The sequence below is a fragment of the Crassostrea angulata genome, chromosome 9 (assembly GCF_025612915.1).
Source record: "Crassostrea angulata isolate pt1a10 chromosome 9, ASM2561291v2, whole genome shotgun sequence".
NCBI classification, from domain to species: domain Eukaryota; kingdom Metazoa; phylum Mollusca; class Bivalvia; order Ostreida; family Ostreidae; genus Magallana; species Magallana angulata.
Genome location: NC_069119.1, coordinates 5648152 through 5676118, shown reverse-complemented (window position 1 = coordinate 5676118; position 27967 = coordinate 5648152). Strand labels below are relative to the sequence as shown.

The following is a 27967-nucleotide window of genomic DNA, read 5'->3' as shown; positions in this document are numbered from 1 at the left end:
GAATCAAAATTTCCGGAAAAAATCAATTTTTAAACCCCGATATCTCTGTAATGCATCGTCCGATTTAAAAACGGATTTCAGTTTTGAACTCAGTATGAAAATTTCTGTAAGGTACGTACGTAAAATTTTTAAAATTGAAAAACATGAAAATTCAAAAAAATTGGTTTTGCTTCCGGTTTCGACCGGAAGTGTCAGAATTAAGTCTCCAGCCTTATGTCATAGGTAAAACGATAGTTCTACCTTCTCTGTAAATCTTATAGCTTTATCTTAAATCAAAAATGAGAAAAGCTCCGGACAAAATCACTTTTTAAAACGTGAAAAACGTCAATATCTGACGAAATTGATGACGTCATCAAATAATTTTTTCATATCATAGAGATCTTTTTAATACACATTACACCTGTAAATTTCAAAACAATCGATGCAAGCGTTTTTGAAATATTTGAGTTGGAAAAAAAATAAAAAGAACTAGAGCAAAGCTCGTTGCAAAGCAACGAGTGGGTCTTCCGTTAATGTCGGAAGTAAAGCTGGAAGTTCCTGTAAGAAGCAGAGCTCTAAAACCAATAACAAGAGTAACTAAAATAAAAAGATGAAAAAATCGAATTATTCCTGGTACGACTTAACAAAATCCGAATGATTTTGAGTACGAATTAACAAAACCTTTCCGATTTCAAGAACGACTTAATTAAAAAAAATCCGAATGTGTTCAAGTACGACTTAACAATTATTTTTGGTACGAGTTAATTTTACTTTGAACATTACACTATTTTTTAAACCAAGGACGCGGAATCAAAATTTCCGGAAAAATCAATTTTTAAACCCCGATATCTCTGTAATGCGTCGTTCGATTTTCAAAGGGATTTCAGATTTGAATTCACCATGGCAAGTTCTATAAGACTGTAGTATTGTCTTATTTTGTTCAAAAAAATGAAAATTTCCAAAAATTGGAACTGCTTCCGGTTTTGAGCAAAATTGATGAAGAAATTTTTAAACCCCCCAGTACATTATAGAATTGATACATCTATCATCAGTAAAAATTTCAAAGCGTTATCTTTAAAGTTAACGGAGATTTCTTCCGGACAAAATCATTTTTTTTAAATTTAAAAATGGCCGCCAAATTTGAACGGAAGTGACGTAAATGCTGAAACTTTACCATCTTTGAGGCACGGTAACTTTACAAAAGCTCTGAAAATTTCATTGAAATCGGATGAAAACTTTTTGAGATATAAAGCCGAGAAGGAGTCAGAAAAAAAATAAAAAATAAAATAATAATAAAAAGAAACCGAAGAAAAACAAGAGGGTCTTCCGTTGGAAACGGAAGACCCTAATAATAATAATAAGAACTAGAGCAAAGCTCGTTGCAAAGCAACGAGTGGGTTTTCCGCTAATGTCGAAAGCAAGGCTAGAAGTACGTCTAAGAAGTAGAGTTCTTAATCTAGAAACAAAGAAACCTAAGTACAAAATGATAAAAAAAAATCGAATGATTCTTGGTACAACTTAACATGATCCGAATGTTTTTAAGTACGACTTAACCAAAAACCCTTAGCCATTTCAAGAACGACTTAACAAAAAAAAACAATGTGTTTAAGTACGACTTAACAATTTGACTTCATTTTAGGTACAAGTTTACTTTACCTTGAACTAACATCTTTTTTCTTAACCCAGAATGCAAAATTAAAATTTATGTAAAAAATCAATTTTGTTTAAAACATAATTCTGAACAACTTTTCCTCTTCACTGCTTTTCAAAAGGTTGACCTTTCGTACTGTGTGCTCGTTGCGTCATTAATTGTCAGAAACTTATCGATGTAAAGTTTACTTTAGTGTACTTCTGTGAAAATTTTCTATGTAAAATTACTATGAACCAGACAACATTGAAATGGTGAACATTTCAAAGGGCCCCGCTTATGTTATTTCAGAGAATTCTGCTTTGACCTTGACCTATAACTTGAAATTTTTCCAGCTGGCATAGAACTTTTAATTCAATTTCATTCCCCCTAACATACATGCATTTTTGTTCAATCTGACCAAGATTAAGCATATTTGGAAAATAATCTACTATTTAAAACTAATTTTAAAAAGATCTGCTATGACCTTCACATTGACAGACTTGGTTCAAGGTCACTGCACGCCATTAACCAATCAACTCTGTAAAGGTAAAATATTAGCCAAATAGGGGCTAAAAGGAGAGTATATCTATGCTCTTAAAATATGGATTTTTGTGTGATCTGATATGACCTTGACTCTTCATCTACAAATATCATTCGAGGTCATTGCATATATTTTGAACAAAGGCATCATGTGGGTGAAGTATGAGGCTGAATGGAGCAAAGGGAGAGAAGATATACTCCGGACAAGGATTTTTAAAAATATAATTCTGGTATGACCTTCACAGTTTCTTTTCACTGAAAATAGGTTCAAGGTCACTACACACCCTTTCACCCTTTACTCAAAAGCTCTGCTTATGTGAAGTCTGAGCCAAATAGGGGTTAGTAGAAATTATATATGCTCTCAAAAAAGGATTTTTGCATGATCCGATATGATCTTCACTCGTTACCAAGAAATTTCATGCAAGTTCACTGCACATCGTTTAACCATCGAGACACTCTGTGCGTATCAGCCAGATTGGACCAAAGGGAAAAAAGATATGCCCCAGACAAGGATTTTATTTATATAATTCTGCTATGACCTTAACCTTATACCTAAAAACATGGTTCAAGGTCACTGCACATCCTTCAACCAAAGGAACCCTGTGGATGAGGTAGGAGCCAGATTGGGCCAAGGGGAGAGAAGCTATGCTCCTGTCAAGCCATCTCGGATGGACAGACGGACAAATTGATCACTAGAAGGCGCCCGCATAAACATGCCTTTTTATCTAATTTAAAATAGTATCCATGCTATCTGCCAATGGTGAATAGTCATCAAAACCATTCATCAGCAGAATTTGATTTCCCTCCTTTTTAAGGTGGTATGGGACATCTGTCGATATTAATGTGGATTAAAGTACTATATAATTGAAAACTTTTCACCGGTTTAGAATTTTCAAATTTTACAATATCTAACCAAAAAATAGCTTTTAAAAATATTTGAAAAGGTAAAAATTGTAAAAACACCAGCGGGATTCGAACTCATGACTTACAGGTTCCTAGTAAACCCTCTAACCCACTGTGCTAAGGAGTTAGGTGACCATTTTTGAAAAGAAACTACATGTACTTATATAATTACACTTTATTTTATTGTTTATTTCGATAAACAATACGTCACAACATGGAAGTGTCCCATATCACCTTAAACTCGGAACACCTCTGACCTAATAAGATCGCCGCATTAAATACAAAGTTTGATTTAACTCTACTTTGTTTATCATCAAGAAATTCTGCATCCCTGACAAATAAAGTTTTCTGTATAATTAAATACCAATTAACTGACTATTCGGACAATAGCAAGTTTATTGTCCCATTCCACAGCAACTATTTCCCTTGGCTTTGCCTCATTAAATAGTTGCTGTCTTGGGGGACAATAAACTTGCTATTGTCCTCATACCCAGTAAATACTAAATAGGCATATAATATCCCATCCACCTACATTTCATGTTATATAACCTCCCGTTTGTAACCTTCAATTTCACTGTAAAGTCAACATATCTGTCATAGCCGCAAGTTTCACAATTTATTTCTGCTTCTCACGTACTTAAAATTAGGGGCCTTAATATTGCTTACCAATTCCAACAAGAGACATCCCTCTAACTATTGATAATCATTAAAATTCATTTCATGAATCTACGCAACAATGATAAACCTTCAAGTACAGTCACTCTCAATTTTACAAAAATATTGACGGTACTTTATCCGAAACTGTTCCTTGTATCTTTAACTTAGTACACTAACATTTTTATGAAAAGACGGTTTGTCTTAGAATAAGAAAGCTAATGCATTTCTGAGAAAAAGAATACCACATATTGCCAATTCCATTGAGGTTTAATAAAAATATGGCCATTTAAGTGAACCCACCATTTCAAATTTCCTTTAGTAAACACAGATTTACAGGGTTCTCCATAGTAAAACATCTTTACCTGACCTTTTAGAGGTCAACTTTTGTTCAACCACCTTTAAAAAGAAACCTTATTCAATACAACATATGCCTACATGATATAATCATGATAAAAGCTTCACATCACTTAGAAATACCCTTACATGTATACCCCCCACCCCCCAATCTTTTGATTTTCATAAAAAGTCATGGTTTGAAATGTTTTACCTAATTTTATGAAACGTGAGTCATTTCTCACACATATTTGAAAACAATCATCAATGATTCTAAAATTTGATCTTTATTTGTTTATTGTATGATTTGTACCATTTTAATTAACAAATAGACAGCTGTCCTGCTTGTGATTTCTTGTTTTCATGAAAAAAGTAAGCTAACAATCATATTTAGTGAATATCTAATCTATTCTGATTTCTAGTCTCCTTCTAACCATGCTAAAACAGTAAGTTACAACCAACAAGTTAGACATCTGCCTTAAATTAAAATTAAATTCAAACACACCCAGGTAGCTGGAGACAGATCGAGTTGATTTCAATGAAAAATGTTCAAATTTGACATGTTTTTCTACTTTTTTTTGTGCATATATACCTTAGAAAGGTAGAAATAGGTTGTTTCTTGTTCATTTCAAAAGTAATTATCATAGCAGATGTTATTTCAAAGTCAAATGTACATTTACATATCCTACATGTAATCTTAATGCAGACAATTAAATAGGGGGGGGGGGGGGGGGGTTTCAATTATGTAAACACATCTAATTAAAATATCTTTATGAAATAAAAAATAAAGGAAACATAATTGTATACTTTTATTGAAAAACAAATTTTCACAGCAATTATGAATTTCTTTAAACAGCCTTAATTTTGTTTTCATAATTTCTTATCAAACACAAACCACAACATGGCATGATGCTTTCTTCAAGTTCCATTATTGTTCATGCATTATCGGATTTAATTTGAATTACCGGTAAATAGTCTGTAGAACACAAGGAATATGCATGTGGATAGAGGTGACAGGTTAATCTCAGGAGCTGACCCACAAGAATCAACAGGTACCGGTAAAAGCCATGTGGTAACAAGAGTCTGTTTTGAGCTGAAATAAATAAAAAAAATAATTAGCTGTGTTTACATACATGTACCAGTAATAGCTGTGTTTACATTAACATATGCATAGTATTTCTGTAAAAAATACACTGACCATGCAGTGTAATAAGTATGACATATCCCAATACATGACATAACATTTAGGCAGTACAAGTTCAAAAATTTGCATATCAAGTCATAATATAATATTAAAAAATTTTCATAGGTATAAACACTTATCAAATTGAGAAAGAGAGAGAGTTTGAGAGAGAGAGAAAGAGTTTATTACCGTACTTGTTGTGCAACAGTCAATATTTCAATTCATAAATTACAAACGAATATTACCCACCGAACAACGTCAAAGTACATGTACTGGTATTAGCTTCTGGTATACCATTTTTTATCAATTCTACTGTGTTTTTTTTTTTTTGCAAATAAATTTAGCGAGGGTTTTTGTTTATTTTCTTATAAATTACATGTTTTAAAAACAATACTACGTGTAATAAGCATAAAACATGTATGAGTAAACTTAATGAAGAATTTTTAATAGATTATTTTTCAAAGAATGTGGTACATTACATGTATGTCAATCTTTATAAAACTAGCGTATATTTCGTGCGCCATAAATTGCAAGTTTTTTGTAAATATCATTTACTTGCACGATAGGTATATATGGTCTAACCAAAATTTTCTTCATAAAGCTACAGCTGTATGTACCACATATATGTTTTGTCACAAGTATACATTTTAAAAAAAAATACCCAATTCCAACAGTTTAAATAAACTTAACTCATTCTCTGATAAGTTCATTGTGTTTTGTGCGTGCATATCTTATTTGTCTGCTGCAACAGCAGCCAATCAGCGGTAAGCTGAATCCACAAAAAGAAAGTTTGTGTTTTAGGAGCGGGTAAATTGTTTATGCGACACTGTCAAGAAAACCACACCAAATAATAACAAGAAACATAAATATTCACTTAAATGTATTCTGTTGTAAAGTAAAGGTTTTTTACACTTATTGCATCTTGCAAAACATGTGATGACCTTAATCATCTGTCATATATCTGATATACATGTATATGTAAAAGATGGGAGAAATAACGACGGAACAAAGTGGGATTCGAACCTGGCCCTCTGAATCTCTAGTCAAGTGCTCTACCAACTGAGCTACATGTATCTGGCACCGGTATTCAAACCAGTCTGACCGTCACATTCCTCCCCCTTAAATGATCTTCACCCTCGAAGATCATCCCTGGCAGGATCGAGTTAACCTGTTAGTTCCAGGGGTTGGTCACAACACCAATATTGTAACAGGGTGGGAGAAATAATGAAGGACCAAACCGGGATTTGAACCTGGGCCCCCTGAATCTCTAGTCAGGTGCTCTACCAACAGAGCTATCTGGCACTGGTATTCAAACCGGTCTGATCGTCACATATATAAAGAATTATTTTAAACAATGTTGTTCAATAAAAAATAACACTCGCAACCTTTAGTTTTTGTCTGTAATTAATCAATATTGGCGTGCGATCAGTTCTCGCCGAGTACCATTTCTCACCAGTGCATTGTTACGTCATTTTATCAACACATAAAATTATATACGAAAATATGATGTAACAGTGCACCAGCGAGAAATGGTCCTCGGCGAGAACTGCTCGCACGCCAGTACTGCCAGTAGTCAGATTAAAAAAACAGAATAAAAAATTACATTTAAAACATTAACAAGGACAATTTAAGTACACATCATAACTGCTAAACAAGAAAAATTATGTGAACTGGTAGAATGGTAGGCATAGTTCTAACTTGTAACCTACATGTACAAGTACATGTACCGGGTACCCGTTGGTCTGCTAAACCTCTTTAATGATACAATGATCGGCATCATAAAGATATTAAAGTCATGTTTTAACTCTGAAGTCTGAAGTATACAATTTTATTTACTTGAAGTTATGTCTACAGGGTATTCATGACTACATTTGGAGTCTTCTGCACAAGAATATATGATATGTTTCTAATTAGACCCTGCTTTGAATTTTGAGTTGAAAATTCACAATCTGTTATTTTTTTCAATAGATAAATTCAGTTACCCTTTCCAGTCCCCCATGAACCTCGAGCGAGTCTAAACATCCATGAAACATGTAAAAATTACACGTTAGTAAACAAACACCCACACCATACAAAAACATCTAACAGTGTGCACGTACTCAGGTACTTACATGTGCATCTATACTATATACTAAATTTTAACCAGTTAACAAGAAACTTTAAAAGGAGTAAAAGCCTCACCTTCTTCAGTAACATCCACATAAATCACACACTTTAATGTCCATCTTTTCTCCTTTATTACTCGTAGCTTATCAACGGCTGATCGTCGACAGAAGTGTGGCTGTCAGAATTTCCTCGTAAACGATTCACACGAGAACATATCCCTCCTTATACATATATGTAGCATTGTTCCCTGTGCATGTTCATATGTTTCACAGTAACTTGAAAATGCATGTGTACACCGAAAGAATACACAACTTCTCTTCTGCATTACGGCTCTCTCTTTTCTACAATGCCGTTCGTTACTGTTTACATTCGGCGCGCGCGCGGGGGTTACAAACAGGGGCGCCCCGACAAATAGTTGCACATAGAACGTTTAAATAATAAGTGTTCATTGAATTCATAAATGATATAGATGAAAAAAATTAAATTGAATCACAACAATTTATCTAAGACGCAACACAACGTAATGCAGTAAATTCCTGGGCCTTAATGTGGCATTTGTTCGCTTGTGTGTCTATGTAGACATATTAACTCGTTCATGTACGATTCTCACATATTTGTTTTATGAAATTTGAAAAAAAATATAGCACAGAACTTGTTTAATTTGATACCAAATGACGTTATTTAATATATTAACAATAACTGAATTAATTTTTTTTCATTAAATGATAACGATTTTTGCTATCAGAAAAATACGTGTATGAGCTGCTGACCCCTAATTATAGGGGCCTGCCCTTTTTTCTTAATTTTAAATGAAAGCTCTTGTTATTCTAAACAACTTTTGTTCTATATGTATTAACAAAACATTTTTAGTTTAAAGGTTATAATACAAAAAGCAACAAAATTTCAGCCCCGAAAAAATCTTAAACTTTGGCGACAAATAGCTCAAAAACTAACAAAGAAATTACCAAAATTTTCATGCCAGCAAAACTATAAAATGTTACCGACAATTTCGCCAAATTTCATGCATCTATCATCTGTAGTTCCCGAGATCAACTCTGGACAAAAGACCCCCCAAATTTCAATTAAAGGGCAATAACTCATAACCGGAAGTAAATTTCAAAAATTTGAAAAAAACGTCTAGAGATATTAATATCATCTACATACCCTGAAAGTTTCATAGCAATCAGACAAAAAATGTTCGAGAAATCTCGTGCACAAAATTTGCGGGAAAAAAAAAAAAATAATAATAAGAAACAGTAGAATAACAGAAGGGTTTTCCGTTGAAAAACGGAAAACCCTAATAAGAAAAAAAAGAAACCGTAGAAAAACAAAAGGGTCTTCCGTTGAAAACGGAAGACCCTAAAAATCGAATGATTCTTGGTACAACTTAACATGATCCATGTTTTTAAGTACGACTTAACCAAAAACCCTTAACCATTTCAAGAACGACTTAACAAAAAAAAAACAATGTGTTTAAGTACGACTTAACACATTTGACTTCATTTTAGGTACAAGTTAACTTTACCTTGAAGTAACATCTTTTTTCTTAACCCAGAATGCAAAATTAAAATTTATGTAAAAAATCAATTTTGTTTAAAACATAATTCTGAGCAACTCTTCCTCTTCACTGCTTTTCAAAAGGTTGACCTTTCGTACTGTGTGCTCGTTGCGTCATTAATTGTCAGAAACTTATCGATGTAAAGTTTACTTTACTGTACTTCTGTGAAAATTTTCTATGTAAAATTACTATGAACCAGACAACATTGAAATGGTAAACATTTCAAAGGGCCCCGCTTATGTTATTTCAGAGAATTCTGCTTTGACCTTGACCTATAACTTGAAATTTTTCCAGCTTGCATAGAACTTTTAATTCAATTTCATTCCCCCTAACATACATGCATTTTTGTTCAATCTGACCAAGACTAAGCATATTTGGAAAATAATCTACTATTTAAAACTAATTTTAAAAAGATCTGCTATGACCTTCACATTGACAGACTTGGTTCAAGGTCACTGCACGCCATTAACCAATAAACTCTGTAAAGGTAAAATATTAGCCAAATAGGGGCTAAAAGGAGAGTATATCTATGCTGTCTATGGATTTTTGTGTGATCTGATATGACCTTGACTCTTCATCTACAAATATCATTCGAGGTCATTGCATATATTTTGAACAAAGGCATCATGTGCGTGAAGTATGAGGCTGAATGGAGCAAATGGGAGAGAAGATATACTCCGGACTAGGATTTTTAAAAATATAATTCTGGTATGACCTTCACAGTTTCTTTTCACTGAAAATAGGTTCAAGGTCACTACACACCCTTTCACCCTTTACTCAGAAGCTCTGCTTATGTGAAGTCTGAGCCAAATAGGGGTTAGTAGAAATTATATATGCTCTCAAAAAAGGATTTTTGCATGATCCGATATGATCTTCACTCGTTACCTAGAAATTTCATGCAAGGTCACTGCACATCGTTTAACCATAGAGACACTCTGTGAGTATTAGCCAGATTGGACCAAAGGGAAAAAAGATATGCCCCAGACAAGGATTTTATATATATATAATTCTGCTATGACCTTAACCTTATACCTAAAAACATGGTTCAAGGTCACTGCACATCCTTCAACCAAAGGAACCCTGTGGATGAGGTATGAGCCAGATTGGGCCAAGGGGAGAGAAGCTATGCTCCTGTCAAGCCATCTCGGATGGACAGACGGACAAATTGATCACTAGAAGGCGCCCGCATAAACATGCCTTTTTATCTAATTTAAAATAGTATCCATGCTATCTGCCCATGGTGAATAGTCATCAAAACCATTCATCAGCAGAATTTGATTTCCCTCCTTTTTAAGGTGGTATGGGACATCTGTCGATATTAATGTGGATTAAAGTACTATATAATTGAAAACTTTTCACCGGTTTAGAATTTTCAAATTTTACAATATTTAACCAAAAAATAGCTTTTAAAAATATTTGAAAAGGTAAAAATTGTAAAAACCCCAGTGGGATTCGAACTCATGACTTACAGGTTCCTAGTAAACCCTCTAACCCACTGTGCTAAGGAGTTAGGTGACCATTTTTGAAAAGAAACTACATGTACTTATATAATTACACTTTATTTTATTGTTTATTTCGATAAACAATACGTCACAACATGGAAGTGTCCCATATCACCTTAAACTCGGAACACCTCTGACCTAATAAGATCGCCGCATTAAATACAAAGTTTGATTTAACTCTAATTTGTTTATCATCAAGAAATTCTGCATCGCTGACAAATAAAGTTTTCTTCTGTATAATGAAATACCAATTAACTGACTATTCGGACAATAGCAAGTTTATTGTCCCATTCCACAGCAACAATTTCCCTTGGCTTTGCCTCATTAAATAGTTGCTGTCTTGGGGGACAATAAACTTGCTATTGTCCTCATACCCAGTAAATACTAAATAGGCATATAATATCCCATCCACCTACATTTCATGTTATATAACCTCCCGTTTGTAACCTTCAATTTCACTGTAAAGTCAACATATCTGTCATAGCCGCAAGTTTCACAATTTATTTCTGCTTCTCATGTACTTAAAATTAGGGGCCTTAATATTGCTTACCAATACCAACAAGAGACATCCCTCTAACTATTGATAATCATTAAAATTCATTTCATGAATCTACGCAACAATGATAAACCTTCAAGTACAGTCACTCTCAATTTTACAAAAATATTGACGGTACTTTATCCGAAACTGTTCCTTGTATCTTTAACTTAGTACACTAACATTTTTATGAAAAGACGGTTTGTCTTAGAATAAGAAAGCTAATGCAATTCTGAGAAAAAGAATACCACATATTGCCAATTCCATTGAGGTTTAATAAAAATATTGCCATTTAAGTGAACCCACCATTTCCAATTTCCTTTAGTAAACACAGATTTACAGGGTTCTCCATAGTAAAACATCTTTACCTGACCTTTTAGAGGTCAACTTTTGTTCAACCACCTTTAAAAAGAAACCTTATTCAATACAACATATGCCTACATGATATAATCATGATAAAAGCTTCACATCACTTAGAAGTACCCTTACATGTATACCCCCCACCCCCCAATCTTTTGATTTTCATTAAAAGTCATGGTTTGAAATGTTTTACCTAATTTTATGAAACGTGTGGCAATTTCCTTGAGTCATTTCTCACACATAATTGAAAACAATCATCAATGATTCTAAAATTTGATCTTTATTTGTTTATTGTATGATTTGTACCATTTTAATTAACAAATAGACAGCTGTCCTGCTTGTGATTTCTTGTTTTCATGAAAAAAGTAAGCTAACAATCATATTTAGTGAATATCTAATCTATTCTGATTTCTAGTCTTCTTCTAACCATGCTAAAACAGTAAGTTACAACCTACAAGTTAGACATCTGCCTTAAATTAGAATTAAATTCAAACACACCCAGGTAGCTGGAGACAGAGTTGATTTCAATGAACAATGTTCAAATTTGACATATTTTTCTACTTTTTTATGCATATATACCTTAGAAAGGTAGAAATAGGTTGTTTCTTGTTCATTTCAAAAGTAATTAACATAGCAGATGTTATTTCAAAGTCAAATGTACATTTACATATCCTACATGTAATCTTAATGCAGACAATTAAATAGAGGGGGGGGGGTTCAATTATGTAAACACATCTAAATATCTTTATGAAATAAAAAATAAAGGAAACATAATTGTATACTTTTATTGAAAAACAAATTTTCACAGCAATTATGAATTTCTTTAAACAGCCTTAATTTTGTTTTCATAATTTCTTATCAAACACAGGATGAATGACCATCTTTAAGTCCTCCTTAAAGATAGCTTAAAGGTGTTTAAAGGTAGCTTAAAGACGATCTTTAAGCAACCTTTAAGCTACCTTTAAGCTATAAGTATTGCTTAAAGGTGGCTTAAAGAAGCGTAAAGATGGCTTAAAGGCAGCTTAAAGACCATCTTTAAGCCACCTTTAAGCCACCTTTAAGGACAACTTATAGGTCCTTAATGTCCAAACTTCTTTAAGCCACCTTTAAGCCACCTTTAAGCTACCTTTAAGCCACCTTTAAGCCATTAAAGAAAATTTAATTCAATATTGTGCTTAATTTCCACCAAAATGTATTAGCTTTATGAAAGAAAAGGTATTAAAACGGTTTTTGTTCTAGAAAGAAAAATGAAAAAAAAAAACACAAAAAAAAAAACCCGGCCACAGCGAGAATTGAACCCGGGACCCTTAGTTTACTAGCATCACCACACATCCTCTGCGCCACGGCAACTTACATATATGTGAGCGTTTTTATATCCTATATATCAGTGGATATTGAATCACTGTATTGAATGTGTTTACTTGAAAAGATTTTGACAAACCATTCAGTTTGTAACAATCAATTATATCTAATTTATAAATTACATGCATGCATGTATTTAGAATGAAATACGGAACTTGGTCTTCAGTGAACAAAAATATATTATACCTAAATGGAAACTGTTAGGTTCACTATAGTAGGCTTTCTTAGTTAATAAATTTAAACCGAGAAGATATATGTTCATCTAATTTATAGCTATAAAAATGTAAGAAAGAAAATGAAATCATTTCTTTTATTAAATGCATTGATACTATTAGGGTATTTGTTCAATTTCCCGCAATTTCCCGGTTTTCATGATCGCGGCGCCGTTCCAATATGTTTAAATATTTACATGTAATTGTATGTACATGTACATGATTTTTAAACTATCAATTCTATAACAAACAAAATTACCAATTACCGGTGACGTATTTACTGCATGTGGCAATTGCAAATGACTTGTACATACAATTGTATGATGTGCCAGGCCGGGTATATTTGACATATTTACCCTTATACATATATTTAAATAATCAACCCCTATTTATGATCACCGGTACATTAATTAATTAGCCTCAAGATTTTATTCTTACATACATGTATCGTTAATTTGTAGACGTAACATCTTTGAAACCCAGAGCTAGGATATAATACTTTGAAAATGAATTACAAATGTAAATTAACTTTTATTCACTAGACTTATCGTATACTCGTACATACTAAGATTCAACGCCTTTAGAAACCCTGACGTGCACCTGGGCACACGACACACCTGTTGTGTATATCTTGTATATTCTGTGTTAGTTCCAGGGGTTTTCTTAAGTTGGACAAACAATAGACTTTAATTAGATATACACAAACATGCACCTGGGCACACGACACAACTGCTGTGTATATCTTGTATATTCTGTGTTAGTTCCAGGGGTTTTCTTAAGTTGGACAAACAATAGACTCTAATTAGATATACACAAACGAACAAAACTATGTCTAGACAAACAAAGCAGTAATATCCTGCCCGATATAACAAAGGCAGTTGAGAGTCTTTTCATCTTTAACATGTATCTAGCAGATCTAGAGTTAGAAATAATGAAAATTGAAAAAAAAATACAAACCTTAAACCGATTAACAAATTAAATCATGCATTTTTGGTTCATTATCTTTATTTTGTTTAATAACCGGATGAACTGAGAGAGAGAGAGAGAGAGAGAGAGAGAGAGAGAGAGAGAGATTTCTTTCACCGATTAATTTATAATAGGAAACAAACATACTTTAATTAGTTTTATGCACATATTAAGATACAGAGACTGCGCTCATACCTACAATAATTTTGAAACCCCCCAAAAATTATAAAGAATTTTATAACGGCAGTCTGTGTCCATCAGAGCGGTGCTGATGATAGCGATCTGTGTTTAATGGAGCAACGATTAAAACCGCCTGGAACACCCCCCCCCCCTTCCTTGGAAATTATATTATCACTCGGATGACCCCCTCCCATCTCTATAAAGATCTTTTGCATTTAATATATGTTTTTATTGTTCAGCTTGATCAATATTGACTTAAAGGCCACTTAAAGACAGTGTAAAGGCAGCGTAAAGAGAGCGTAAATGCCACTTAAAGATGCTTAAAGGTGGCTTAAAGGTGGCTTAAAGGTAGCTTAAAGAAGTTTGGACATTAAGGACCTATAAGCACTTGCTTAAAGGTGACTTAAAGGCGGCTTAAAGGTTGTATAGCCTTTAAGCTCCTTTAAGTCACCTTTAAGCCACCTTTAAGGACTTGCTTAAAGATGGTTTTTCGCCCTGTGAAACACAAACCACAACATGGCATGATGCTTTCTTCATGTTCCATTATTGTTCATGCATTATAGGATTTAATTTGAATTACCAGTAAATAGTCTGTAGAACACAAGGAATATGCATGTGGATAGAGGTGACAGGTTAATCTCAGGAGCTGACCCACAAGAATCAACAGGTACCGGTAAAAGCCATGTGGTAACAAGAGTCTGTTTTGAGCTGAAATAAATAAAAAAAATAATTAGCTGTGTTTACATACATGTACTAGTAATAGCTGTGTTTACATTAACATATGCATAGTATTTCTGTAAAAAATACACTGACCATGCAGTGTAATAAGTATGACATATCCCAATACATGACATAACATTTAGGCAGTACAAGATCAAAAATTTGCATATCAAGTCATAATATAATATTAAAAAATTTTCATAGGTATAAACACTTATCAAATTGAGAAAGAGAGAGAGTTTGAGAGAGAGAGAGAGTTTATTACCGTACTTGTAGTGCAACAGTCAATATTTCAATTCGTAAATTACAAACAAATATTACCCACCGAACAGCGTCAAAGTACATGTACTGGTATTAGCTTCTGGTATACCATTTTTTATCAATTCTACTGTGTTTTTTTTTTTTGCAAATAAATTTAGCGAGGGTTTTTGTTTATTTTCTTATAAATTACATGTTTTAAAAACAATACTACGTGTAATAAGCATAAAACATGTATGAGTAAACTTAATGAAGAATTTTTAATAGATTATTTTTCAAAGAATGTGGTACATTACATGTATGTCAATCTTTATAAAACTAGCGTATATTTCGTGCGCCATAAATTGCAAGTTTTTTGTAAATATCATTTACTTGCATGATAGGTATATATGGTCTAACCAAAATTTTCTTCATAAAGCTACAGCTGTATGTACCATATATATGTTTTGTCACAAGTATACATTTTAAAAAAAAATACCCAAATTCCAACAGTTTAAATAAACTCAACTCATTCTCTGATAAGTTCATTGTGTTTTGTGCGTGCATATCTTATTTGTCTGCTGCAACAGCAGCCAATCAGCGGTAAGCTTAATCCACAAAAAGAAAGTTTGTGTTTTAGGAGCGGGTAAATTGTTTATGCGACACTGTCAAGAAAACCACACCAAATAATAACAAGAAACATAAATATTCACTTAAATGTATTCTGTTGTAAAGTAAAGGTTTTTAACACTTATTGCATCTTGCAAAACATGTGATGACCTTAATCATCTGTCATATATCTGATATACATGTATGTGTAAAAGATGGGAGAAATAATGAAGGACCAAACCGGGATTTGAACCTGGGCCCCCTGAATCTCTAGTCAGGTGCTCTACCAACTGAGCTATCTGGCACTGGTATTCAAGCCGGTCTGATCGTCACATATATAAAGAATTATTTTAAACAATGTTGTTCAATAAAAAATAACACTCGCAACCTTCAGTTTTTGTCTGTAATTAATCAATATTGGCGTGCGATCAGTTCTCGCAGAGTACCATTTCTCACCAGTGCATTGTTACGTCATTTTATCAACACATAAAATTATATACGAAAATATGATGTAACAGTGCACCAGCGAGAAATGGTCCTCGGCGAGAACTGCTCGCACGCCAGTACTGCAAGTAGTCAGATTAAAAAAAGAGAATAAAAAATTACATTTAAAACATTAACAAGGACAATTTAAGTACACATCATAACTGCTAAACAAGAAAAATTAGGTGAACTGGTAGAATGGTACGCATAGTTCTAACTTGTAACCTACATGTACAAGTACATGTACCGGGTACCCGTTGGTCTGCTAAACCTCTTTAATGATACAATGATCGGCATCATAAAGATATTAAAGTCATGTTTTAACTCTGAAGTCTGAAGTATACAATTTAATTTACTTGAAGTTATGTCTACAGGGTATTCATGACTACATTTGGAGTCTTCTGCACAAGAATATATGATATGTTTCTAATTACACCCTGCTTTGAATTTTGAGTTGAAAATTCACAGTCTGTTATTTTTTTAAATAGATAAATTCAGTTACCCTTTCCAGTCCCCCATGAACCTCGAGCGAGTCTAAACATCCAGTAAACATGTAAAAATTACACGTTAGTAAACAAACACCCACACCATAACAAAAACATCTAACAGTGTGCACGTACTTACATGTACATCTATACTATATACTACATTTTAACCAGTTAACAAGAAACTTTAAAAGGAGTAAAAGCCTCACCTTCTTCAGTAACATCCACATAAATCACACACTTTAATGTCCATCTTTTCTCCTTTATTACTCGTAGCTTATCAACGGCTGATCGTCGACAGAAGTGTGGCTGTCAGAATTTCCTCGTAAACGATTCACACGAGAAAAATATCCTCCTTAAACAAATATGTAGTATTGTTCCCTGTGCATGTTCATATGTTTCACAGCAAATTGAAAATGCATGTGTACACCGAAAGAATACACAACTTCTCTTCTGCATTACGGCTCTCTCTTTTCTACAATGCCGTTCGTTACTGTTTACATTCGGCGCGCGCGCGGGGGTTACAAACAGGGGCGCCCCGACAAATAGTTGCACATAGAACGTTTAAATAATGTGTGTTCATTGAATTCATAAATGATATAGATGAAAAAAATGAAATTGAATCACAACAATTTATCTAAGACGCAACACAACGTAATGCAGTAAATGCATGGGCCTTAATGTGGCATTTGTATGTAGACATATTAACTCGTTCATGTACGATTCTCACATATTTGTTTTATGAAATTTGAAAAAAAATATAGCACAGAACTTGTTAAATTTGATACCAAATGACATCATTTAATATATTAACAATAACTGAATTAATTTTTTTTCATAAAATGATAACGATTTTTGCTATCAGAAAAATACGTGTATGAGCTGCTGACCCCTAATTATAGGGACCAGCCCTTTTTTCTTAATTTTAAATGAAAGCTCTCGTTATTCTAAACAACTTTTGTTCTATATGTATTAACAAAATATTTTTAGTTTAAAGGTTATAATACAAAAAGCAACAAAATTTCAGCCCCGAAAAAATCTTAAACTTTGGCGACAAATAGCTCAAAAACTAACAAAGAAATTACCAAAATTTTCATGCCAGCAAAACTATAAAATGTTACCGACAATTTCGCCAAATTTCATGGATCTATCATCTGTAGTTCCCGAGATCAACTCTGGACAAAAGACCCCCCAATTTTCAATTAAAGGGCAATAACTCATAACCGGAAGTGAATTTTAAAAATTTGAAAAAAACGTCTAGAGATATTAATATCATCTACATACCCTGAAAGTTTCATAGCAATCAGACAAAAAATGTTCGAGAAATCTGGTGCACAAAATTTGCGGGAAAAAAAAAAAATAATAATAAGAAACAGTAGAATAACAGAAGGGTTTTCCGTTGAAAAACGGAAAACCCTAATAAAAAGAAACATTACAATCACTATAAGGTCTTCCGTTGGAAACGGAAGACCTTAAATATACAATTTATCAAACTCTACAAACTTTGTGACATGAAGAACTCTACACTTACCCAACATTATATCGCACCAAGATGTCCCTGTTATCAAAGATGGCGATGAAGAAGACTTGAGCCACAATCAGGTAGGTGATGGACATCAGGCTCAGTAGCATAATCTTCAGTAGGCTGTTGTTGTGGACAAACACAGCACAGGAAATCATGGAGAGCACCACACAGAAACTAAAGTACTGTGTCAACAGAAATAAAACACAGTTTGTAGAAACAACTGTTTTAAAACTATATTCATGTTTTCAAAATTTAAACTTAGTCTAATAAGGTCTCGATTTCAAATATATTACTATCCCACCCCCTTAATATTCCTTTTTTTTTTCTTAACATGTATTCTTACTTCCAAAATTTCTTGTTCTCCTGTTTTATTTTCCTGTTATTTTTTGCAAGCATTTGTTTTCTTTCTCTCTTAAAAATTATTTTCCTATTCTCTCTCCTACTCTCTCTCTCCTCACTCCCTCTCTCTCTCTCTCTCTCTCTCTCATGCTCTCTGCTCTCTGTTCTCTCTCTCCCATTACCTCTGGGAAGTGTGAGGTAGCTACAGAGGGGTGACAGGCATTGACCTCTGTTCCCATGGAGATGTTGGCCAGACTGATGAGGGTGATGTTGAACCTGTTGGTGTTAAACAATGACTGTAGACAGGAAGTCAGGCTGTTGGTATCAAGCACAACCTGGAATAAATATTATGTTTTAGTTAACCCTAAGCAGAATTAAAAATCACATTATTTATCTGTCTAAATTATAAAAGTTTGATGCTGGTGATTTATATATATTTTGATACAAAACAGCACAATTACAGAATATTTAAAGTACTCGAGTAAAATAAGGTACATGTATCTACAGTAAGAATTGTAGCAGGTCTGTGCCGTATAGGTTTTTATCAGTACTTTGCATTGTGTTTATTTTTGTTTTGAGACAGAATTTGACCTCTACATTAAGATTTAACTTTACTAAATTATAAATAAGGTATGAAAATGACTTTACTCTCAATATAGATAAACCAGATATAATAAACCAAACCCAAAGTAAATGAAAACCAAGATTAACAACCCTTTATAAATTTATTATAACAAAATAAGAGCACAAGTCAATAGCAAGTACTTAAAATCCCCAAACTCTAGAACCTAACTTTAACATGGACCTCAAATAGACAGACGAGATGGGAACTCAGGAGAAAATAAGCTAGCAAAACCAGCTGTCTCCCTCGTCAAATAAGGACTTACATAAGGAATAAGGAATCATTCTTTGAGTATTATGAGGTAATAATGTTGGTCGGGGAGTGATCAAATCAAATAAAGCCCGAAGGGCTTTATGATAGATTTGATCAAGCCCCGACCGAAATTATCACCTCATAATATTCAAAGAATGATTCCTTATTACTTATATTTATGTAATTTTGTGCCATTGTACGATTAAATATTTAAATATAAAATAAGCAAATCCCGCTGGGCCTCAATTTGGCGTTATTTGAAGTTATGGGTTTTATAGTACAAAATCGATACGTAGTGTTATCACAGGCAACGACACTGGAAAATGAAAATACATGGGTTTATATACGGAAAAGAGAACAAAGACAACTGTCATTAATGTTATTGGCTATCGTATAAAGTGGGCGTTTCCAAAATAATAGAATAAATCACATCAGGATCGTATTACTTCTACTAATAAATATAAACAAAATCTGGATCTACCACAGAATACTTTCACACGAAAATGGCATTATCAAACTTTTGCTTACTATATTTTATATTTTCATTTTTTTGTTGTGTGAAATATTCTCTAATTTATGTTGATCAAACAAAATAACACAACAGTACAGCATATAAGTTACCAAGTCTAAATATATCCACAAGAAATATGAGCGAGTCCTTCCAGGCAATACGTTTTCATAAATGAAGATTATGTAACAAAATTCAGAATAATATAAAAAATGACTGTAATAACAGACAGGTGACTCTACAAAAATGCTTTCAGACACAAAGAGCTTTATTTTTTAAAAACTGCAAACTTTATAAAATCAAAACAGAGTGGTGACATCATCATGTTTTGTATTATTGAGAATTCGTAGAGTAGCAAGAAAGACGGTAATGACTTACAATAGTGGTGTATTACAAAGCTGTGTCTTACAATAGCGGTGCCTTATGATAATGGTGACTTATTAATAATTATAATAGTGGTGACCTTAAATTATGAAAGCAGTGACAAACGATTTTTGTGACTTAATTATGATATTGTAAATTAAGATAGCATAGACTTACAAAAGTGGCGGCTTACAATAGCTATGACATACAATGGCTGTGACTTAATTACAACAGAAGTGACTTAAATACCATGATAGTAGTGATTTACAATATATCTGTATCAGCAATTTATAACTTTCAATAGCGGTGGCTTAACACTGTAATAACTTACGATAGCTGTGAAGGCACTAGCGTAGAGACACAGAACAGCCAGGATATAGACCAGCTGATTCAGCCATTTGTTTGAGGTGATCAAGGAGGCTGTCCGCCGTATCGACCGTGGAGAACACTGAAAAAACAAAATCATTTTTCGTGTTCTTTAATCATCATATATTAATGATACTCTAGCAACTGAACAAAATCTGAAAACAACAAACTTATAATAAAAAACACTGAAAAATATCACAATCATTTTGTATTCTATTGATCATCAAAATTATATTTATTATGAAATAAAATGCTAAATTCATCAGGTTTAATGGCATCCTAGGAAGCTAAGATATCAGTAAACTGCTAAGTAAATAGAAACAAAATATCCTTGTAGTTTACCTTGTAAAACAAATAATTGTTATTTGTGCAAACAAATTTGTATGCTTTTGATATAATTGTCATCTTTTGCCAAGTCCTCAGGCTTTAATCTGCCCCTACATGTGATATTTTTTTGATGTATCTTCCTATTCTCCAACCAAAAAACATATTATTTTCTTTTTTTTACTAATGAACTGGATGGGTCATTGACTTACTGTGAACTTCTCGCTGAACACCAGCAGGAAACAGAAAGCGTTGATGGTGATCGTGAAGGGGAAAAGTACAGACATTACCATGGAACTGTTAAAAGTCAAAGAATAAACAAATCAACAATAAGACAAGTAACTACTGTGGAATCATTAAATTTCGTGGTGGCTCAATTTTCATGGAATTCGTAGGTACCTCACAACCACAAATTACATCCTCCACGAATTAATAAATTAGGGTTATAAAGTCATATTTCCTTTTGTAGGTATAAGAAAATACATGAAATTACATCCCCAAGAACCTATAAAATTTCAGCAATCCACGACAATTGGCCCCTAGAGTAATGATTCCACAGTATTGGAACTCATTTGATCCTTTCTATTTATATTTTACTTTACTTATATTTCATATTAATAGAAGACAGAGCATTACTTTTCATCCAATTAGTGTTTAGTCATTAAATTTTTTTAAAAAAGCAGTTTGGTTACTAGATATAACTAGAGGCCCCTGGGCCACAACAGCCACCTGTCCAATAGAGACTTAATATGTAATTTTTATCTTAGGTTTAATATAAAGTTTTGTCCAGATACATCAAATGATTGTTATAGTATGATATACTGAGGTTAAATAATGGGTATATTAGAGTGATCATGCATAAAAAAAAAAGGTTAATAGGTCAACATCGTCAAATCAAAATTTTTTGTGTTTGTATGTAGATTTAATAACATGCAAACTAAAGAACCATATACAGCTAAAAAAAACTGGTTGTCTAACATGTTTATTTAATCCATACCTAATTCAATCTTACTAGCAATGATTGTCTGTTTATTTAACTCATGCCAAATTCAAAATAATAAGTAATGATTGAACAAATAATGATTTAAAACTACATGTACTACATAATTATTCTATCTTATTTTCAATTAATTCTTTCAAAATTTAACATAAGACTCAATCTTATACAGATCTGAGCATTATCTTTAATCCCAATTTCCTTGAACCTTTAAGACACAACCAAAAAATACCTCTAACATTACCTTTGGTTTAACCAAAAGTCTCTTGCTTGAAAATTATTGTCTTTGTTTGATTTCAAAATTAATGAAAATGAAGATAAACGTTAGTTTAATCACAAATCTTTAAAATTGTACCTTGCTTTATTTCTAAATTTCTTGACAATTAACTTAAGTTTGGCTTAATCAAAAAATCCCTGGAATTTCATATTAAGCCAAAAATACACCTATAAAATGTTAAAAAGTTTATGCACCAAATCCCTTTGAATAAAACTCAAATTATATTTATCCCATATATCTCTTGAACAACATCTTTTATCTATTTCCCAAGCCAGTGAGGAATTTATATTTATGTTCTTACTCCTGAGCATTATTTTCATTTAAAACCCAAATCCCTTGAACATTACCTTTAGTTAAACCTAAAAACCTGTGATTGTTTTCTTCAGTTTGATTAAAAATCTACTGAAACAAGATATCTGTGGGCCAATGCTCACTAGTGATACCCCCCCCCCCCCCCACCCCCCGGATGTGAATTTGCAAAATAAACAAAGTCGACATTTAACAGGAAGTTGACCTACGATTGGTACAAAAAATTCCCACCATATGGCAAGCCTAAACAAAGAGTGTGTTAAAATTTCATGAATCTGCGATAAATAGTTGCTGAGAAATCTTTGACAAAATTTGTTTACAAATTAAGGCTAAAAATACACAGTCGTCTTTTAACAGGAAGTTGACGTATGATTAGTACAAAAATATTTCCCACAATATGGCATATCTAAACAAATTGTGTGTTAAAAAATTTCAAGCATCTGCTATGAATAGTTGCTGAGAAAAATGCAACAGAAATATTTGTTACGGACAGACAGACGGACACACAAGGATAAAACAGTATACTGGTACCCCCTTCTTCTTCGAACCGGAGGTATAATTATTATTATCTTAATCCCAAATTTTTCAAATCTATATTTGGTTAATCCTAATCCCTTAAAAATCCCTTATGAAAAATGGAATTTCAAATGATTTTCCCTTAGAAAGATACTTACTGGGGTATAATAAGATACTTACTGGGGTATAATAAGATACTTACTGGGGTATAATAAATTACTTACTGGGGTATAATAAGAAGCTGAATGGCACAGATTAGTATGAGCAACAGAAGGTTACAGGCTAGATGGGACACAAACATGGAGTCTCGCACTTTGTGGAACTGAAAACCGAAAAGATAAAAACAGAACATGTGCAGGTTAGTAGTTACAGGTGAGTAATTCAAATCAAAAACAATCAACAAAGGTGATTAGTGTGTTAAAGGTGTGTTATTTATAGCCCCTATACACGGGGAAAAAATTAAAAGTGATTACAATCATGTGATCAGAAACTAGTTTGACTGTGACTGCTACATGGATATGTAAAATAGTAACTTAAAGCCTTTAGTTTAGAACTTGAGTGTGGATTGATTACCAAACAGTAAACTTCTTTTTCCATCATTTTATTATCTCCAGTAAATGAATCTAGTAATTATGAAAATAATAGATTTAACAATTTAAAAAAAAAAGTGAGCAAAAGCAAAATCTGGGGCAGAATATGATAAAAGTCACATGAAATTACATGTAGCGGCAATCTCTCCTAATTCCTATAGCTAGCACTGGTGATTCTCAATAAAAATGAAAAATTCTGTCAGTAATACTTATTAGTGAATAAAACAACAAACAATACAAATAATTATAGAACATGGACTTACAATTAGTAATTTCTAAACTGTTAAAAAAATCACGAAGCACAGTCTTACTGTTAGTGATAAGTTAAACAAAGAAAACTTGTGTTCATCTGAAAGAATTAAAGGACATTTTACCTTTTCTTCCAAATCAGGCTTCAAGAATTTGAGAGGAAAGACGTTGACATGCTCAGAACGCAGGCGGTCAATACTGCGGGCATCAATGGCGCGACCTAGATATTCATTGACCTCTTCATCAGGGTCCTTTACTTCCATGTTATCTCCAAAACCCAATCTACAAAACAAGAAACTCTTATTAAGTTTAAATTAACCGGTGATAATGTGGGCTTACACTCAGCATGCTTCTTTTTTAATTAATCTAAATCTAACTTAGATCAATTTTCATTTTACGACAATTATATATAATGTTATTAATAACATCATGAATAACAGAGAGCTTTTTCCAATCTGGTAACTTAACATATTTAGATGATTTTTTTGTGACAATTAAATCAACCATTTTTCCTATTCAATATTTCTACTCCTCTCATAGTCACTTATTTCTTTTCAGCTTAATTGAGTTATGACCTTGAACTTCACCAAATACATTTTTACTGACCTTACAGGTCACCGTAGAGATAACTCAAATACTTGTTGAGCTTAACAATCACCATCATTCCCTCCCCCCTTTCTTGATTTTGAAAGTGCATAAACTAGATAATTATTTTCATCCCCCCTATCGACTTCTCCAAATTTGATCTCAAAAGTGAATGAACTAGATATAATTATCTGATAAATATTTACTTATTGTGGATGTTTGCGTTCCTGTCGTTATTATACCCCATCAGTTTCATGTCCTTGGACGTCCCATGTACAGCTAAAGAGTTCCTACTTCTCATGTTGGGCAAGGTTTTGGGCTTTTCCTGTAAGGATTAAAATCAAGAAAATCCTTATGAACACAATTTTAAAAGAACTGAAATTCAAATAAGTCTGTTACCATACCTGTTAACCCTCCCACATTGCGCAGGAGACTCCCGCAAAACGGCCTAAAAATCTAAGATCTCCCCCATCCAACCTATCTCCCGCGCGGGAGACAAATTTCTCCCGCAATCGTATTTGTCTTCCCCATACCACCCCCCCCCCACATTCTGAATCTTTACATGCAAATTCCAACAACCACTGCGGGTTTTTCTCTGATTTTCAGCTCAAAAAGCTGCTGTGTAGCTTGAATATATCAAAATTCATCCATGTACTGTCCACCGTGATCATAGTATGACATGTTATAGCCCAGTTTACTTTTTACGATTACTTCCAGTTTTGACTTAAATCAGTTACGTATTTAGTTATGCATAGGCCTTATAAAAAAAATAAGAGAAAGCTTAAAACATCTTGATTTTACTCTGTAACACCAAAGAAAACAATAACAGCCAGTGGTGTCACTTAACAGGTGCACAGGTAACACCCAAGCCACGTGCAGTGAGTCGTGACTAATTCTGTCTGGACAGCACGGTCGGTATGTTTATACATTCAAGCTACCAATAAAGTGAAGCTCGAGGAAAAAGTGTTAAAGCGTGTATTACCCTATGATAATAAACGAATAATTTTATGAGTTTTGTATATAATGTATCATAACCCGGACTACCTTAGTCTGACCACACAAGGGGCATAATTCAAATTACATTTAGCAGAGTATAAAATCAACATGTACAGGGATTTTACAATGTAATTATTATGAAGCCGATAACTGATACAGTAAATTGTAAAAACTCGGCAAATTCGGGGCGTGCTGAAAAGCACAAAACAAGATGTTTTGGTATCTAAATAATGATATAAACTAACAAATTGATAGATAAGGAGTTCACTATTTAAAGTATGTCAAGTTTTATCCAAAAATATCAAGAAACTAGAAAACTGACCAGTCAGGAAGGGCCCCGCTATGACAATTAATATAGAGAAGTGAAAAAAACTTTGAATTCCATCCTCTTTATATTAACAATGATGAAAAATAAATGCCCAGCAGAAGATGTAAAGAACTGGAATATATAGGATCTCGTGATTTGTAGTTGGATATGATTTTCATCCAACAATTAAAGTGTTTTTTTCTTGAGCCTTAGTGAGGGGATAAAACACACAAGTTGGATAAAAATCATATTATACTACAAATCATGAGATTCTATTTATCCCATATTTTATACACCGCAATCAATGTTTACACTGTTTATAAAACTCTACATTATTTTAACTTCATTATGCCTAGGCAAATCCCATTGTAAAGTCACAACTGTGGGATATCAAAAAAATATCCGATGAGTCATATCCACGGGATAAAGTGGGTTAACATGGCATGAAATAAAATTTGTTAAAAAAACAAAGAATTGATACCAATGCAATGATACCTAGGCTTTGCCTCTATTCAATAAAACTATCATAAATCATTGTGTACGGTATTTTAACCAAAAAATATATGAATATTATATTTCAAATCCATATTTCAAAGAATGTACACAATACTACACATCATTCAAAATTGACCTTAACTTCAAAACAAAGTTCATTTGCAGACACAGGCAGTGCAGTTATTAATCTCAATGTGACAGATAAAGATAAAGCTTAGGATTTTCTTCCTGTGGAAGGTTAATTAATCCCAAAGGACAAATATTGCACAGCCTTCCATGTATACAATGGTAACATTCTCAGCAGTTATCTCTCTTTGCCCATTCATTCTCAGCAGTTATCTCTCTTTGCCCATTCTTCTTATGCATAGTTAGGAATCTACCCCACCACCCCAGCTCCAAACCAGAAGACATAGAGAACCAAACTTAGCATCAAAATATGTATTTCTGCCTACTGAACTACCATACCAAATTTGAACTTGATTGGGCAACCATAAAAAAAGTTATTAGAAAAAAACAGGAAATTTGTGGACGGAAGAGTGACAGACGGACGGACGGACAGAAGGACGGACGGACAGAGTGATTACTATAGGGCACCCGCAAATCCTTGCGGGGGCCCTAATAAGGAAATACGAAAAGAAAACGTTAAATTTTAGCCGATAACTGGTACAGTGCCAGTATATAAGGCCAAAAATAATTTTAATGAATATTATTTTCTGGTATTTTCTTAACTGTGTTTCACTGCAAATTCAAAATAGGCAAGATAAATTTTCTGTGTTCACCCTAGATGTCAGCATGCAGTGATGGTTCAATACTGAACAATAAGAAGACTTATTATGATATAAAAAGTGGCAGTATTGACTTCTTGTATTGTACCATGCAAACAAAAAAAAATAGTTTTCTGAACATGTACAGCAACACAAGTTGTAATTGCACACTGGTAGTCATAGAAATAATAAAATTTAAAATGATTGCATATGCATTAATTACAATGGTAAAATAAGGTATCTAACAGTATTTTTAATATATATTTGCATTTCACGTGAAAAAACGTTGTTTACGCAAAATCTCCCCCTTAGCCAAGTTGGTAAGGGGGAGATTATCCCACATAGCAGCTTTGAAAGGTTAACAGGTATGTGTTACTTTCTCCTACATTAATTGATTAACTTTAACAGAAAAACATGATTTGCCAACCTCTTGATGAAATGAATCAATAAAGATAATTAAGCAATATGTATTGGCGTAGTTTCTGCAATTTCATTGTAATGTTTTCTTTCTTTAATAACACTAGGATGATATTTTTTTATGAACAAATTGATCAACCCTTGCTTCGTTGGACTCTATTGGACTGTTTAAATCTACTTATGTATACAAATTGACACTGTCATTTTCAGTTTGACTGACCCTTGCTTTGTCGGGGTCTGCTACGATCAGAAACGTCTCAATCTTGTTCTCCTTAATGAATGCATTCCTCTCCGCTCCATTACCTGGCTCCACTTCATAGTCTCCATGGAGACAGTGTAATGTCTCCTTGGTGATGTGTACCCGTCTGCCAATGAAACTACATTCATTACTTTTCAAATATTTTGACAAAAATTCTCTTTAAAGAATAGAAACTCTAGCTAAATCAGTAATTTTGTTGGACAGTCAAACTTTTTGCGTACATTACTGTAAATTCTTTTTTCTTTTTTCTCGCGATTCAATGGTTTTGCATCAAATTGTGAGAATATGAAATTGCAACACCAAAATTTTATCATAATTCCAAATAGTTTAAATCTGTTCGAAAAATTAAAGCGAGATTTTAAAATCT

The 27967-nt window shown here is 33.1% G+C and overlaps 1 protein-coding gene across 1 annotated transcript in view; it reads right to left on the bottom strand.

The window, feature by feature from the left end:
• LOC128162931 (adenylate cyclase type 5-like) overlaps positions 1 to 27967 on the bottom strand; it is a 57234-nt gene that overhangs the window by 12188 nt on the left and 17079 nt on the right. Inside the window, exons 9-16 of the mRNA XM_052826359.1 lie at positions 27562 to 27706; positions 24569 to 24687; positions 23903 to 24059; positions 23163 to 23260; positions 21052 to 21136; positions 20481 to 20597; positions 18587 to 18739; positions 18072 to 18247 (exon numbers count right to left, since the gene is read on the bottom strand). Coding sequence (XP_052682319.1) covers positions 18072 to 18247; positions 18587 to 18739; positions 20481 to 20597; positions 21052 to 21136; positions 23163 to 23260; positions 23903 to 24059; positions 24569 to 24687; positions 27562 to 27706 — 1050 coding nt within the window. The remainder of the gene's footprint in view (positions 1 to 18071; positions 18248 to 18586; positions 18740 to 20480; positions 20598 to 21051; positions 21137 to 23162; positions 23261 to 23902; positions 24060 to 24568; positions 24688 to 27561; positions 27707 to 27967) is intronic.